This window comes from Chanodichthys erythropterus, chromosome 15, assembly GCF_024489055.1.
Source record: "Chanodichthys erythropterus isolate Z2021 chromosome 15, ASM2448905v1, whole genome shotgun sequence".
Taxonomy (NCBI): domain Eukaryota; kingdom Metazoa; phylum Chordata; class Actinopteri; order Cypriniformes; family Xenocyprididae; genus Chanodichthys; species Chanodichthys erythropterus.
The window spans coordinates 3,405,808-3,423,284 of record NC_090235.1 but is presented as its reverse complement, the minus strand read 5'-3'; the positions used below and the strand labels follow the sequence as shown (position 1 = coordinate 3,423,284).

The window sequence follows — 17,477 nt, the reverse complement described above, 5'->3', positions numbered from 1 at the left end:
AAGTCGACTTGAATCTGGAGTCCCAGATCGGTTCAGTGGAAGTTATTCTGGGCTTCATTTCACACTGAATCTACGTGGAGTCCAGCCTGAGGATGCAGGAGTTTATTACTGTATGGGGTATTACAGTGACAGGTCCACACAGTGAAACAACATCATACAAAAACCTCCCTCAGTCAGACACTACAGAGAACATAAGAGCAATTTCAGTCTAGTTGTCCTGTACAACAGCTGATCAACAGTTAAAGCAGTAATGAAGATTTTCTTTTAATTTGTTCCATTAATTGCCATTTTAGATTTTAGCAGAAATTATATGTGAAATTTTGACCTTAGCATCCCTGTGGAGCTTGTTTTATATTTAAAGACTGGAACTGTACACTTTATTATATGCAGCATGAAATTCATCACATTCTGACATCACATTATATGAACGTGAACTCGCCATCAAAACATACTGAAATTATTCTCTTTAAGTGATATTTTCAATATAAAAATAAAATGTTAGTATTCATGTTACTCATATCCACAAGCTTTGTTTAAAAATGTATCCTATAAAAGTAATTATCAAACATAAAAAAGAGATATTTTACAGATATTTAAAAATGTATTTAAAGTTGCTGGTATACATGACAACATTAGAATGTCTTTAAATACCAAGACATGTTCTTGTATCAGTTGGTCCACATGAGTGTCAAAGAAATATATCCAAATTTCCTCGATTCAACACTAACCACAATATAAAACAGATCAGAGGGACATTATAGGTTGATAAAAATGTTGTCCAAGCCTTAAAGTCCCTGTAAAGTCATTTTGTGTTTTGAGCTTTTCACACCACAGAAAAATGTGTTATTAACCACCCAGCCAAATTTGAATGATTCAAAAAATCTGCAAGTAAATGAAATAAGTTATCAAAATCTCGAAAACGGACTGTTGTCGAGTCGACAAATGACAGTGCCGCGAGACGGGAGGAAATAAGAAGACCGAGCTGTATTGTATATTATAACAACCATGTTATATGCATTTGCGTGATGAAGGCATTACTAGCTAAATGTACAAAGGGCTGTATGACTGTAATGACACTCGAGACCATAGACTGTAAAAAATATGGACGTAGTGTCCGTGACGTCACCCATAGAGTTCTGAACAGCAGTTTTGATGCAAAAATGAGGCCGCGGCCATCTTAGTTGCACGTGACCGCACGTCACTCACGGATAACTGAAAATGGGCAAAGAGGCGGGACATAGTTGGAGCCCATGCCACTTGTTGCTGAAACCACGCCCGCCTAGCATATCTATCTTAGATACTATCTAAAATATTAATAAAGATAGCAATATCATTAGAAAGTACTAAAGGTTTACTGTCAATCTACGGTGATTTTAAGATAACGTTATAGATGCTCTAACACTGCAGTAGGCTAATTAATTTGTGTGGGGTGTGCAAATAACACAAATCAAATGGGATTTCATACCTTTATAATGAAATAGAGATCGCGAGATGAATCCAATCCGCTGCACTTTAATGTCCATTTCAAAACATAAAACATAGTTTATAATGTAAAACTCTATACGTACATATATAGGTAACGTACCAGATATCTGTATAACTTTCAAATGTTCTCTCAAACTAATGAGCACGTGTCCAAAGTATAATTTTTCAAAATAGTGCAGCAGTTTTAGTCTAGTATCCAAGCAGTGCTGTCTAAGTTGTATATCCTCCTGGTATTGTCATTGTTGTAAATCTCAGGAACAAAACTTTTAGCCAATGCCACGACGATCCAACAACGTGTGTTCCGCATGCGAGCACATGTACACAGACTGACATCTGTCTCAAGTATGCAGCAAGCCATATGATATATTGTTTAAAATAATCCAGAAAAAAGCACAAATACGACTGAGATGCCAAATTCAGTGGCTGAAATGAGCTGCTGAGGTAACATGACGGCTCACAGACAGCAGCGGCATACCTGTCACTCAAGTGACCACGCCCTTAATTATGCAGAACTTTAAGGCTTAATATAATTTAAACGGATGAGTTATAAAAAAATTCACCCCCCTCAGAGTTGTCATGAAGGGCAAAATTAGCAGTATAGACCAAAACACAATGTGAACCAAAGTGTAAACATGTTTTTTTCTGCTCTAAACTTGGCTGTTTTAACATGATGGTCAATGAGATTCTGCTCCCTTTTGCAGCCTGTCCCTAGCGGCAAGTCGATGAATCGCAGTTTAAGTTACTTCCGTATTGGCTTCACAAGAAACTGGGGGAGGTTGCCGCTTGCTCGAGACACAGCGAGTGAACCGCTGTAGAGGCGGCGCCACGCTCGGTGCGTCATCGACAGTTATATAGTGTTAGGGGAGGGGCTATGCTCGGGGGACGATGTGCGTCATTAGACCCCCGTTTTAGCTCCGCCCAAAAAAATCCTGAGCAGAGACTTGGGCTGTTTCTCAATATGCATTCTTCAGCGATCTTGCGTCCTTGTGTTCTTGCTTTACGTCATCATCAACCGTCGAAGTTCATTCCAATACTCAAGAACGCAAGAACGGAGGACGCATGAAAGTACCCGGATGTGTTCTTGATATCGAGGATGCATCGAATGCAAACTTGAGGGAATCGAACCGTTAAAAATCCCAGAAGACGCTGCGGCGGTCGACGTACGGAAGCCTGTAAGCTTTGAAGTTCTCGTGAGATTCCAGCTACAAGCTCGCAAATACGTGACGGCTCGTGAAAGTAAACCGTTTGTTTTGCTTAATTTTAATAATAACCCGAAGAAAGCCTGCAGTATTTTTATTGACATATAAAAAATAATCTTTAACATTGACAAAGCATAACAGCCAAAGGCTACTCATTTTCATAAATACACGCAGTGAAATAAAAAGATTATTACATGAAAACAATGTCTATAATTATATTAAATATTTTTTTGAACAGGTTATGACATTTGTTTGTGATGTTATGTTGTATTTACTGTGCATTAGCCACATATGCTGGGACGGTCAGTTGAGCAACAAGATCGCAGCATATCTCAATTCTCAAATGATGCGTTCTCTGTCCTCGCGTCCTTCCGAGATCGTTCTTTCAAGGTCGCCTGGCAAGACCGGACTCCACGAGAACGCAAGTCCGTTCTCTGCGTTCTTGGAATTGAGAAACAGCCTTGGTGAAAAACTGTTTAACGCTCTAACTTTACAATTAAGCATTACTCAATTCACACACTTTGTAATGTGTTTTAGCAATACATTTGTAACATTTATAAAGTGTTTAGAAAGAATTCTCAGAATTGACTTTACAGGGACTTTAAATATAACTCTTTTCTTATTCCAAAATCAAATTCACTGACAACAAGGACAAACCAGATGTTGATCTATAGGAACAAGACCTAAATGGCAAAATGTTAGTCACAGTCCATCCTTCTGCAGCACACACCAATCCAGAATCACTTCTAAAGTGTCTTCTCACTCACAGGGGAAATAAAATAAATTGTATATTTGAATGTTGACTTTGTAAGTTACAAGTAGAAAAATGGCATGTGATTTAAAATTCTGCTTTGATAAAAATACACAATACATGCATAATTAAATAGTTAATTATTTTCATTCTTTTCACATTCTGCACTTCCTTCCAGCATTCAGTTTGACTCTTTAATGATAAATAAGGGGTATGAAATGCAAATTGTGTCCAGCCTCCAATTGGATAATTGTAAAATAAGGAACAGATTTCAGGAAACTGTCAGTATCGTGGAATCTTCTGCTCATATTTGGTGCTTTGCATAGACAGTGTCAGTGATCTGAGAGTGTTTATAGGTCTGTTTAACTCTTCATTGAGCTTCTCTTCATGACAACAGATCTAACAGCCAAAATGACTTTGATCTCCTTTATCATTTGGAAACTCTATAGCATTCAAGGTACAGTTACATGTCATTTTTAAAATCTATTTAAGTAATAATATAATATACTATACTGTCTAATAATCTGTGCTGTTATCTCTTGTTCTACACAGGTTGTTTAGGACAAATTGTTGTGACTCAGTCTGAGGTTAAATCAGTCCAGCCTGGTCAAACTGTCTCTATTGACTGTAAAGTCGACACTGTGGTTTACAAAAATGAGCAAGGCCAGTACTCTAAAGGGCGTTATTTTGTGTCTTGGTTCAGCCAAAAGCCTGAAGAGGCTCCAAGACTCTTGATTTATTATACAAATGAAAGAAACTCAGGAATTCCATCAAGATTCAGTGGCAGTGGACAAGGAAATGGTCTTGATTTCACTCTGACCATCAGTGACGCCCAGCTTGAAGATGCAAGAGATTATTACTGTCAGAGTAACCATGAGATCAGTGGTAAAGACGTGTTCACACAGTGAAAAAATCCTGTACAAAAACCTCCATTGGTCAGATTACTGACATCTTCTGATGCAGCTGCAAATGGAATTAATACGCACAAGCACTAAGACAGCTTATAAGTTTAATATAATTAATCATCCATATTTATATATATCATCGCTCACTATATAAAATAACCTGTCTATATGTTTCTATATTTGTTTTTTTTTTCAGATTAAAATATTATAACTTAAAATTGAACATATGCAATGGAAAGTTGCATAAAATTTAATTTTGTAATTAAATGTGAAACATATGGTAAATAGGTGGAAATGTTTTCCTTCAAAATGTGATAAATATTCATGTAAGATAAAGCAGCGTAATTTTTTTTGCAACATTTCCCAAACACAAAAATACAAACAATAAAATATTACTAATGATATTGATGTAAATACATATAGCCTACATCAGCTCCTGTAGATTTATACTTGAATGCTTCTCAATCATTTAGTTTTTTAAATTGAAATATTAAGGTAATTTTTCCATTTATTTCACAACCCACAACAGTCTTTTACAGGACATACTGTTTTTCAGGTTCACATTTACACTGTGATTAACTGAGAATTTATTTAATTTCTTACTTTATTCTGCACTTACTTCCAGCTCTCAGTTTTGCTCCTCCACAATGATTCTCATTTATTCAGTGTACAAAAACCTCCAGAATATTTGAAGAGCAGTAGACAACAATAAAATTTTAAAGTGTTTAATAGTTCAACAAAAAAGTGAACACCATATTTGAGTCAAAATGCTTTTATTTGTCAGCAATAAAACAACAAACACATCATTGCTGTAACAACAGATAAGAATATTTGAACAATAACAGAATGAAAGATTAATTTTTGAGCATTGACTGATTTAGGACAGTCCTTTGAAAAAGCTGCATATGTGTGAGTGTAAATGAAATATGCTTGCCTATAATCTCTGTGTGATGTGTGTGTGTGTTTCAGTGGTCACCACACTGCTGTGTGTTCAGGCTCTCGGTCACTGCATTCTGGGATGGGTGCGTGGCGTCACAGCTGATGGTTGTTGCTCTGCTCCACTCACTCTCAGTGAGGCTCAGGCTGCTGCTCCAGCTGTACAGTCCATCCTTCTGCAGCACACTGGGACTCAGATTCACAGCAGAGCTCCTGCTGCTGCCATCCACCTTCCAGCTCAGCTTCCAGTCAGAGGGGAATCCCTTACTGCCCACACACACCACTGTAGCCTTACCCTGCTGCAGCTCGTCTCTGGAGGGCGGCAGGACCGTGAGAGTGGGACGAGCGGCAGCTAGAGAGAGAGAGAGAGAGAGAGAGAGAGAGAGAGAGAGAGAGAGTTTCATTCTTCTTAAAAACAGCTCTATCAGTCTTTCACTTCCCTTTAAGAGATTCAGAGTTAATCAAGCAGATCTGAAGTGCAACAGCCTGTAAAAACACATTTACCAGCAATCACACATATACTACTTCTAAAAAGAAAAGAAAAAAATTATATAATATAAATTATTCATGTTATATTATGTATCCTTAACATTTTTTTCATTTGTTCAAATTATTGTTAAATTATTTCTTGTTACGGCTGTAGCTGTTTGAAGATTGAAAGCAACAGCAGATGAAGACACATTTCTGTCTCTTGTGTTTAAACATTAATTTAAAAACCTTTTATTAAAAATCGTTTTCATTAATCAAGAGTTATTAAAAAATTTAATTATTAAAAACATAATAATAAAAGATATTTTGAATCCATAATTCCTGTGCTGGCCTACTATCTATACTGACACATTTCAAGCATAAATATATATACAGTATTTTTTTTTTCTTGTTGACTTGTTCTGAGTGTCTACCAAGTGCAAATACCTTGGTTAAATCGAGAGGCGAGTGAAAGACTGCATACATACACTAACATTAGCTTTCTATTTCATGCCAAATTAATAATAATAATTTAAAAAAATACAAATTTGTATTCTTTGTAAAATGCAATTCACCAAAAAAAAAGGAAAAAAAAAGTGTTTTAAATGGGTCTGAAAGAGAGCTAAGGAATGTGTGACTGTATTTGGTCACACCAGAACAAATCTTTTCAAATTATTCTTAGTAGTTAGTATTATTTTTTTTTTAAATGTTTTTTTTCCCCCCTTAAATCCTCTGTTGTTCTTTTCATTCAGTGTTTAATTTATGAAATAAAAAGAGATGTACTTACTTCCAACTGAGAGTCGAGTTCCTCCACCGAACGTCCACCACAGTGATACAAACCCAATCAGCGGCTGTACAAAAACCTCCTGCACTAAAACTGACACTGACAATAACCAGTTTGCTGTTTTAGAATTAATAGCAAAATAAATAAGTAAATAAATAAATCAAAGCTGCACAATTAAACCAGTTTATTTTGATAATTTCCCTAATCTACTAAGAAAAATATTATTTTTACTAATACAAATACTATAATTCAGAACTATATACATGTACATCAATCAATTTCAAGTAAATTTTGATTCATTGAATTTTGAAACATTTAGTTAACTGATATTTAACATTTTTACACAGCTTTTATATTTTTTATTTTATATGGCATTTACAGTCTAATTTACAGCCCTGTTTTATGTAAAGCATCAGTGCAGTATGTAATATGCTACCAATTCAGATTCACATTTCATTAGTCTTTATAGGCTACATCTTATTTTATTCTGCACTTACTTTAAATCCTCCATATTAATTCATTCTCATTTACTGTAAAATCCTTCAGAATATTCTGAGAGCGTCAGACAAGTTTTAATTAAACCATGATGATAATCAAAATATGCATATATTACAATGCAATCATCATATGAGAGAGAAGATATTTCAGTTCAAGGGTTTTTCCACTGTAATGATATTTTGCATTGGCAGCTCATGCCTCAGTGCTCCGGGAGTGTTTATAGTCCTGTGAACGATTTTAACACACAAGATCTGTCCACTCGAAAACAGAAGACAATATGATTCTCTTCATCTGGGCAATTTACTGCATCCAAGGTAATATGACTGAAATATATTTTTTTCATTTTTATTTTATCCTCATGCTCTAATAGTTGTCTTTCTCTCACAGGATCTTTGGGGCAGGTCATTGTGACTCAACCTGAGTTTAAATCAGTTCAACTTGGTCAAACAGTCTCTATTGATTGTAAGGTCAACACTGTAGTTTATAGGTACCCTCAGGGTTCAACATCCAAAGATTATTACATCTTCTGGTCAGAAGGCAGAGGAACCCCCTAAACTACTTGTATATTACACAACAATGAAGTCCTCGAGTGCTCCATCTAGAATGAGCGGTGGAGGCAGTTTTCACTCTGGAGGAAATGGTCTTGATTTCACTCTGAACATCAGTGATGCACAACTTGAAGATGTGGGAGATTATTACTGTCAGAGTCAACATAAGATAAGTGACAAATGGGTGTTCACACAGTGAAAAAATGCTGCACAAAAACCTCCCTTGGTTAAACCGCATGAGAATCCTCTCTGCATCCGAGACCTACAGGTCTGAAATGAGAACAAAAACAGGGGTTACTTTATATGTATTTTAGTGTTCCCTATCAGTAGAAATAATAATTGAATTTATTGCTGTTCCTGTTACATATCTAATTTTTGTCAAACAAATCTGTTGTTTATGATATTTTTCATATAGTACAATGCTTCATATTCATATAGAAAAATCATATTTAATCAATACCCTAATGTGTGAGTTGTTCATTATGCAAAGATAAAACTCCATTGTTTTACACAAAGTACACAGCAAAATCTCCAGAGTTAAATCAACTCTGCTCAGAGTACATATGGTCCCTCTCTAAATAGTGTTAAAATAACACTGAATCAGAGTTAAAATTAATGAGATAATTAAATATATATGAAAAAAACTGACACAGAGTTACACCGACACTGACACCGACTCTAAAACTGTATAAAAAAATATAGTGTTTGTTTTATTGCACTTTAATTTTTGTTTTATTATTGCACTTTATCTATTTGTGTCTGTAGATTATTCATATCTTTAAAGGTCAAATGTTTGTTTGTTTTTTTCTCATGCACTGAGCCAGAAAAATCTCCACTTCAGTACAGCACTTACTTTACAGTTTTATTCCTTACAGAGGGGTTTGTTCACATTTTTTTTCTGATTTTGTAGGCTACATCATTTTATTTCTAAAAACTTGGTGAATTTTTTAGCTGTTGATGGTATTTTCTGATTTTTGGAGAGATAAAAGAGATTTCCAAAATCCCCTCTATAAAAACACAACTCTAATATGTCAAAAAAAAGTTGACATGTAAAATTTTAAAAGGTGACTTTAAGGTGACATGTTCAAATTTCTGTTCTGGAAATATGTGGCAATTAGTGCATATTTAATTAGAAAATGCCTCATTTGTGTTTGTGTGTGTGTGTGTGTGTATATATATATATATATATATATATATATATATATATATACACACATAGAGAGAGAGAGAGGGAGAGAGAGGGGAGAGATGATTGACCTCTCATTCATTTTAATGTACGTGCGTGTGTGTATGCATTGGGGATGTTATAGTCTCATGCCTACATTTGTGTGTGTCTTTGTTCTGGATTGTGCCAGATTTTTTATATTTGACAAATGAATGTATTTTTGACAAATTAAAAAAAAAAAAAAAAAAAAAAAAAAATCCCATTTTCCGCCATTCATTCCTGGCGGGTCAAATTGACCTGCATGTGAAGGAAAGAAGACTTGTTACTGAATCATTTTCATTTTGGGTCAAAATGAGCTTAAAATGATATGTTAAGGTCATGTTAACATAAATATCTCTTTTACTGCAGGCCTAATTGATATTTTCAGTATTAAAATATTATTTTAATATCCATGCTGTTCATCACAATAATCACAATGGACGCACATCCCCAAATAATAAACAGTGGTATTTCACATTTTAGGTTGTTTTTTTGATTTCGAAGTGTTTAATATTTCAGCAAGAAAGTGAACATATTTGAGTCAAAATGCTTTTATTTGGCAGCAATAAAACTACAAACACATCATTGCTGTTACAACAGATATAATATATTATCAGGATGAAAGATTAATTGTTGAGCATTGACTGTTTTAGGACAGTCCTTTGTAATAGTTTGTGTGTGTATGTGTGAGTGTAAATGAAATATGCATGCCTATAATCTCTGTGTGATGTGTGTGTGTGTTTCAGTGGTCATCACACTGCTGTGTGTTCAGGCTCTCGGTCACTGCATTCTGGGATGGGTGCGTGGCGTCACAGCTGATGGTTGTTGCTCTGCTCCACTCACTCTCAGTGAGGCTCAGGCTGCTGCTCCAGCTGTACAGTCCATCCTTCTGCAGCACACTGGGACTCAGATTCACAGCAGAGCTCCTGCTGCTGCCATCCACCTTCCAGCTCAGCTTCCAGTCAGAGGGGAATCCCTTACTGCCCACACACACCACTGTAGCCTTACCCTGCTGCAGCTCGTCTCTGGAGGGCGGCAGGACCGTGAGAGTGGGACGAGCGGCAGCTAAAGAGAGAGAGAGAGAGTTTCATTCTTCTTAAAAACAGCTCTATCAATCTTTCACTTCCCTTTAAGAGATTCAGAGTTAATCAAGCAGATCTGAGGTGCAACAGCCTGTAAAAACACATTTACTGAATCATATTATTCTGATTTTAGTCTAAACTGGAGTAATAACATTAATATATTCAGTACTTACAAATAATACAAAAAAATATATATAACAAATCAGACTAAAATGCATTAGATTTATATCTATTCTGACTCATGAAAATATATTCAGAGTTTAATAAGAAAATTATTTTGTTTTTTATAAAGCATGAAAATGAAGATGTTTTATTTTTTAACATTAAAAAATATCAAGAGTAAAGCTTCATTTCTTTTCCGTATATAAATACACATTCAGAATTATAATCAAGTGATATATAACAATATATTGTATTTATTTTTTAACTGCCCAATTATACAGCACATATTTAGTACAGTACAGTAATAACTGACACCTGAAACAGGAGTTAGATATATTTCTGTGTTATCTTAAACATAAATAAAATCAAGAAAATTTATTAAAATATTTTTTTATAAAAATATATTTTTTAATAGAAAGAGATTTACTTACTTCCAACTGAGAGTCGAGTTCCTCCACCGAACGTGCGCCACAGTGATACAAACCCAATCAGCGGCTGTACAAAAACCTCCTGCACTAAAACTGACACTGAGTTACACTAACATCAACACTGACACTAAAACTGTGTCTGTATGTAGTTTAGTTTTGCTCATTCAGCTGAAAAAAAGAAATAAATTGTTAATGAATAAAATGTTGTAAAATGTATGTTGATTGTTTTTTGAGGTAAATTCCATGATGCATCTGAAAGTGTTTTTGAGTAGAGAGTGTTTTGCATATGAACTGAACACTCGCTTAAAACTGCACTGATGATTATTAGTGTCTGACACCGACACACACACACACACACACACACACTTAAAACAATGTCTCTTATTCTAATGCTGTGGACACTCGGTCTGCTCGCTCAAGGTTCAAAAAATATTTTTTCTACATTATGATGATGAATTTTTATGATGATGTATTTGTGCAAAATTTTGAATTTGTGCTTTATGTTTTATTTTTATGCATTAATTTCAAGTGTTTTATAGCAGATGCAAACTTCTTTTCATTTGTGTTTGAACTCTCTCTCAGTGTCTCATCAAGAGGTTCAGTCTCCTGAGTCTCTGAGTGTTAAAGCAGGAGAGTCAGTCTCTATGAGCTGCACTGGGACCAGCGGAGTTGATGATGACATGAGCTGGTATCTGCAGAAACCTGGAGAAGCTCCTAAACTCCTGATCTATACAGCAAGACGACTTCAATCTGGAGTCCCAGATCGGTTCAGTGGAAGTTATTCTGGACTTCATTTCACACTGAACCTACGTGGAGTCCAGCCTGAGGATGCAGGAGTTTATTACTGTATGGGGGCTTATAGTGGTCCAGTGTTCACACAGTGAAACAACATCATACAAAAACCTCCCTCAGTCAGACACTACAGAGAACATGAGAGTAATTTCAGGCTAGTCGCCCTGTACAACAGCTGATCAACAGTTAAAGCAGTAATGAAGATTTTCTTTTCAGTTATTCAATAATTTGATCACTTTAATTGCCATTTTAGATTTTAGCAGAAATTATTATGTGAAATTTTGACCTTTAGCATCAGTGTGAACAGAAGCTTGTTTTATATTTAAAGACTGGAATTGTAAACTTTATTATATGCAGCATGAAATTCATCACATTCTGACATCACATTATATGAACGTGAACTCACACCATCAAAACATACTGAAATTATTCTCTTTATGTGATATTTTCAATATAAAAATAAAATGTTAGTATTCATGTTACTCATATCCACAAGCTTTGTTTAAAAATGTATCCTATAAAAGTAATTATCAAACATAAAAAAGAGATATTTTACAGGTATTTAAAAATGTATTTAAAGTTTCTGGTATACATGACAACATTAGAATGTCTTTAAATACCAAGACATGTTCTTGTATCAGTTGGTCCACATGAGTGTCAAAGAAATATATCCAAATTTCCTCGATTCAACACTAACCACAATATAAAACAGATCAGAGGGACATTATAGGTTGATAAAAAATGTTGTCCAAACCTTAAATATAACATATTTCTTATTCCAAAATCAAATTAACTGACAACAAGGACAAACCAGATGTTGATCTATAGGAACAAGACCTAAATGGCAACATTTTAGTCACAGTCCATCCTTCTGCAGCACACACCAATCCAGAATCACTTCTAAAGTGTCTTCTCACTCACACGGAAGATAAAATAAATTGTATATTTGAATGTTGACTTTGTAAGTTGCAAGTAGAAAAATGGCATGTGATTTAAAATTCTGCTTTCATAAAAATACACAATACATGCATAATTATATAGTTAATTATGATTCTTTTCACATTCTGCACTTCCTTCCAGCATTCAGTTTGACTCTTTAATGATAAATAAGGGGTATGAAATGCAAATGATGTCCAGCCTCCAGTAGGATAATAGTAAAATAAGGAACAGATTTCAGGAAACTGTCAGTATCGTGGAATCTTCTGCTCATATTTGGTGCTTTGCATAGACAGTGTCAGTGATCTGAGAGTGTTTATAGGTCTGTTTAACTCTTCATTGAGCTTCTCTTCATGACAACAGATCTAACAGCCAAAATGACTTTGATCTTCTTTATCATTTGGACACTCTACAGCATGCAAGGTACAGTTACATGTCATTTTTTTTAAATATATTTAAGTATTAATATAATGTACTATACTGTCTAATAATCTGTGCTGTTATCTCTTGTTGTACACAGGTTGTTTAGGACAAATTGTTGTGACTCAGTCTGAGGTTAAATCAGTCCAGCCTGGTCAGACCGTCTCTATTGACTGTAAAGTTGACACTGTTGTTCACAAAAATGAGCAAGGCCAGTACTCTAAAGGCCGTTATTTTGTGTCTTGGTTCAGCCAAAAGCCTGAAGAGGCTCCAAGACTCTTGATTTATTATACAAATGAAAGAAACTCAGGAATTCCATCAAGATTCAGTGGCAGTGGACAAGGAAATGGTCTTGATTTCACTCTGACCATCAGTGACGCCCAGCTTGAAGATGCAGCAGATTATTACTGTCTGAGTCTCCATGTGATCAGTGGTAAAGACGTGTTCACACAGTGAAAATGTCCTGTACAAAAACCTCCATTGGTCAGATTACTGACATCTTCTGATGCAGCTGCAAATGGAATAAATACACACAAGCACTAAGACAGCTTATAAGTTTAATATAATTAATCATCCAGTTCAACAATACACATATATATATATATATATATATATATATATATATATATATATATATATATATATATATATATATATATATATATATTTTTTTTTTTTTTTTTTTTGTATGTTTACTATTGTATATAAGCTGAAAATTAATATATATCATGGGTCACTATATATTTTTTATTTAACCTTTATTTAACCAGGAAAGACTCACTAAGATTAAAAATCTCTTTCACAGGAGTGACCTGCCAAAATGAGCAGCAATACAATGAGTTTTAACACAGACTTACACAGTACAAACAAAATGAAAAACAATTACATTTCATTGAATCATCTTCCATTTGCCGAATGTCTACTTTAAATTGATCCAAAGACAGCAAATTTTGTACCTTCAATTTCGATTGAAGGTGATTCCAGTCAAACGGGGCTGCACACACAAAAGCCTTCTTACCTAATTCAGATCTAGCAAAAGGAACAGAAAGAGTATAACAGTTTTGAGAACGTAAAAAATATTTCTCAACAGTTTTTTGTTGAATAAGACAGCAAAGATATGAAGGCAATCCCCAAGATGGCTTTATAAATAATTAAGTACCAATGCATTTTCTCCTACTAGACAAAGAGGGCCAACCCACTCTACTATACAAGGCACAATGATGAGTTGAAGATTTACAATTTAATATAAATCTTAGAGCACCATGATAAACAGAGAGAAGATATAATGGAGCAAACTGATACACTACATCGCCATAATCAAGTACAGATAAAAAAGTAGTAGAAACCAATTTCTTTCTTGCATTAAATGACAAACAAACTTGTTCCTAAAATAGAACCCAAGCTTAATTTTCATTTTTTTCTTCAGTTGAGTAATATGAGAACCAAAAGATAAAACATCGTCAACAATGATGCCAAGATATTTGTACTCTTTTATTAATTCAATCATGATACCTTGTAGGGTCTGAAGAGAGATTAAATTACTATAGTTTAATATAGTTATAGTTCTCTATATTAGTTTAATATAGAGATTAATATAGTTTTTTTTTGATATATAAAATTGACAAATTTTATCTATTGGACTTTCTAATAACGTGTCTATATGTTTTTATATTTGATTTTTTTTCCCAGATTAAATTACTCAGCTTAAAATTGAACATATGAAATGGAAAGTTTAATTGTGTTATAATTAAATGTGAAACGTATGGTAAATAGGCGGAAATGTTTTCCTTCAAAATGTGATAAATATTCATGTAAGATACAGCAGCGTAATTTTTTACAACATAATTTACAACATTTCCTAAATACAAAAATACAAGCAATACAATATTACTAATGATATTGATGTATATAGCCTACATCAGCTCCTGTAGATTTATACTTGAATGCTTCTGTATCATTTAGTTTTTTTAATTGAAATATTAAGGTAATTTTTACATTTATTTCACAACAACAACAGTCTTTTAAAGGACATACTGTTTTTCAGGTTCACATTTATAACGTGATTAACTGAGAATTTATTTAATTTCTTACTTTATTCTCCACTTACTTCCAGCTCTCAGTTTTGCTCCTCCACAATGATTCTCATTTATTCAGTGTTCAAAAACCTCCAGAATATTTGAAGAGCAGCAGACAACAATAAAATCCTGCAAAAATGCCTGTTTGATTGTTTTATCACATTAAGTAAATCCAGGAGGAAAGTGAATGTGTTTTCAGGAGTCTGTTGAGTGGAGAGTGTTTTGCATGTTTACTGCTCCACACACAAAACTCCTCTGATGATCAGTGTGTGTTCAGTCCTGACAGAGTCTCTGACACACTGAACAATGATGTCTCTTTTACTGATTCTGGCTACACTGACTCTGATGGCTCAAGGTTAATAATTTTTCCCTACATTTTCAGAGTTTGGTATTTATTTTTGTATAGCTTTGCACTCTGTTGTGCTTTGTTTTCATTTATAATTAATTATAAATGTTTTTTTTTTTTTTTAAATAAAGGATATAAATATCTCATAATTTGTAATTAAATGTAATTTTTTTTATCTCTCTCTCAGTGTCCCATGAAGAGGTCCAGACTCCTAAATCTCTGTCTGTTAAAGCAGGAGAATCCGTCACTATTAGCTGCACTGCGTCTTCTGGAATTGGTTATTACATGAGCTGGTATCTGCTGAAACCTGGAAAAACTCCTAAACTCCTGATATACTATTCAAGTAACCTTGCATCCGGAGTTTCAAACCGGTTCAGTGGAAGTTATTCTGGATATCAATTTATGCTGAACATACGTGGAGTCCAGACTGAAGATGCAGGAGATTATTACTGTATGGGGTATTATTCTGGTCCAGTGTTCACACAGTGAAACAACATCATACAAAAACTTCCCTCAGTCAGACGGCGCAATGAATTTACTCAAGCAGTATGAACTAATTTACATTAAATGAGAAATTAATTCTGCAGTATATTAATTAATATAGTATGAACAGAATATATTCTAAGTAAATATGCAAATTAGTGCATATTTAATTGGAAAATTTTGTATATTTAAACATAACATTGCAGAAAACTTGGAATGAGCAAATTTTTGCAATTTGCAATAAATCAACTGGTGAAGTATGGTAAAATCTTTTAATTAATTTTTTTCACTCTGTTCATCTGGTTTCTCTTGCCTTTTTTTTCTTTCATCCTGTTCAAATGTATAAATCTTGATAGTCAGTATTCTATTAGCCCTGAATTTAATGTAAACTATGAAAAATATGTATAAATTAATAAAATCTATTTATTGTCACTGTAATTTTTCAAATACTTTATTTTTCAAATGTGATGCTGTTGATCACAATAATCACAATGGACACTAAAAAAAAAAAAAAAAGTAAAAATGTGATAATAAAAAGTGCTATTTAGGTTGTTTTCATTTTAAAGTGTTTAATATTTCAGCAAGAAAGTCAACACCATATTTGAGTCAAAATGCTTTTATTTGGCAGCAATAAAACAACAAACACATCATTGCTGTTACAACAGATAAGAATATTTGAACAATATACTAACAGAACGAAAAATTAATTTTTGAGCATTGACTGATTTCAAACAGTCCTTTGTAATAGTTTGTGTGTGTATGTGTGAGTGTAAATGAAATATGCATGTCTATAATCTCTGTGTGATGTGTGTGTGTGTGTGTTTCAGTGGTCATCACACTGCTGTGTGTTCAGGCTCTCGGTCACTGCATTCTGGGATGGGTGCGTGGCGTCACAGCTGATGGTTGTTGCTCTGCTCCACTCACTCTCAGTGAGGCTCAGGCTGCTGCTCCAGCTGTACAGTCCATCCTTCTGCAGCACACTGGGACTCAGATTCACAGCAGAGCTCCTGCTGCTGCCATCCACCTTCCAGCTCAGCTTCCAGTCAGAGGGGAATCCCTTACTGCCCACACACACCACTGTAGCCTTACCCTGCTGCAGCTCGTCTCTGGAGGGCGGCAGGACCGTGAGAGTGGGACGAGCGGCAGCTAGAGAGAGAGAGAGAGAGAGAGAGAGACAACCAGAAAAACAGCTCTATCAGTCTTTCACTTCCCTTTAAGAGATTTTAGAGTTAATCAAGCAGATCTGAGGTGCAACAGCCTGTAAAAACATATTTTACTGACTGTATTTTTCAGATTTTAATCTTTATATTCTGTAATAATATTAATATATTCAGTATTTACAAATATAACAAAAATAAATTTCTAACCCTCTATCAGACTAAAATGTATTTTTTATATTTTTATATTTATATCTTTTCTGATTATGAAAATATATTTAGTTTAAGAAAATTATTTTGGATTTTATAAAGCATGAAAATGGACATCTTTTATTTCTTGTTTGACCATTAAAAATGCCAATAAAAGAATACATTTCTTTTTAGTTTATAATTACACATTCAGATTTGTAATCGGCTCTGATATAAAACAATATTTAGTATTTCGTAATTTATTAAGTACCCAATTACAGTATTTACAGTACAGTAATAACTGAAACAGGAGTTAGATACTGTATATTTCTGTAATATCTTAAACACATAAAGATAATCAATAATTTATTTGACAATTATAGTTTAAAATGTATTTTTATAAAACAATATTTTTTTTAACAGAAAGAGATTTACTTACTTCCAACTGAGAGTCGAGTTCCTCCACCGAACATACGCCACAGTGATACAAACCCAATCAGCAGCTGTACAAAAACCTCCTGCACTAAAACTGACACTGAGTTACACTAACATCAACACTGACACTAAAACTTTATCTTAATTTAGTTGTGTTCACAAAAAAACTGTTAATGAATAAAATATTGCAAAAT

At 34.1% G+C, this 17,477-nt stretch overlaps 1 long non-coding RNA gene and 6 gene segments (V, D, J or C); 3 read left to right on the top strand and 4 right to left on the bottom strand.

The window, feature by feature from the left end:
- Positions 1–3,846: 3,846 nt before the first annotated feature.
- Positions 3,847–4,343, top strand: LOC137002135 (Ig kappa chain V region K29-213-like). The segment is given in 2 exon segments: positions 3,847–3,892; positions 3,988–4,343. Coding segments are annotated over 2 exon segments (402 nt in total).
- Positions 4,344–5,107: 764 nt separating this feature from the next.
- On the bottom strand, positions 5,108–7,145 carry LOC137037764 (Ig kappa-b4 chain C region-like). The segment is given in 3 exon segments: positions 5,108–5,628; positions 6,532–6,627; positions 7,026–7,145. Coding segments are annotated over 3 exon segments (420 nt in total).
- Positions 7,146–9,187: 2,042 nt separating this feature from the next.
- Positions 9,188–10,614, bottom strand: LOC137002134 (Ig kappa-b4 chain C region-like). The segment is given in 3 exon segments: positions 9,188–9,843; positions 10,454–10,537; positions 10,611–10,614. Coding segments are annotated over 3 exon segments (411 nt in total).
- On the top strand, positions 10,460–13,055 carry LOC137037208 (immunoglobulin kappa variable 1-6-like). The segment is given in 3 exon segments: positions 10,460–10,870; positions 11,033–12,601; positions 12,699–13,055. Coding segments are annotated over 2 exon segments (348 nt in total).
- LOC137037211 (uncharacterized) lies at positions 12,978–14,823 on the bottom strand. The gene is made up of 3 exons (XR_010897265.1): positions 14,690–14,823; positions 13,555–13,627; positions 12,978–13,109 (listed from the first exon to the last, which is right to left on the bottom strand). It is a non-coding gene; the product is annotated as an uncharacterized lncRNA (long non-coding RNA).
- Positions 14,824–14,923: 100 nt separating this feature from the next.
- LOC137037207 (Ig kappa chain V region 120-like) lies at positions 14,924–15,993 on the top strand. The segment is given in 2 exon segments: positions 14,924–15,028; positions 15,207–15,993. Coding segments are annotated over 2 exon segments (351 nt in total).
- Positions 15,994–16,137: 144 nt separating this feature from the next.
- On the bottom strand, positions 16,138–17,459 carry LOC137037206 (Ig kappa-b4 chain C region-like). The segment is given in 2 exon segments: positions 16,138–16,648; positions 17,288–17,459. Coding segments are annotated over 2 exon segments (357 nt in total).
- Positions 17,460–17,477: the final 18 nt, after the last annotated feature.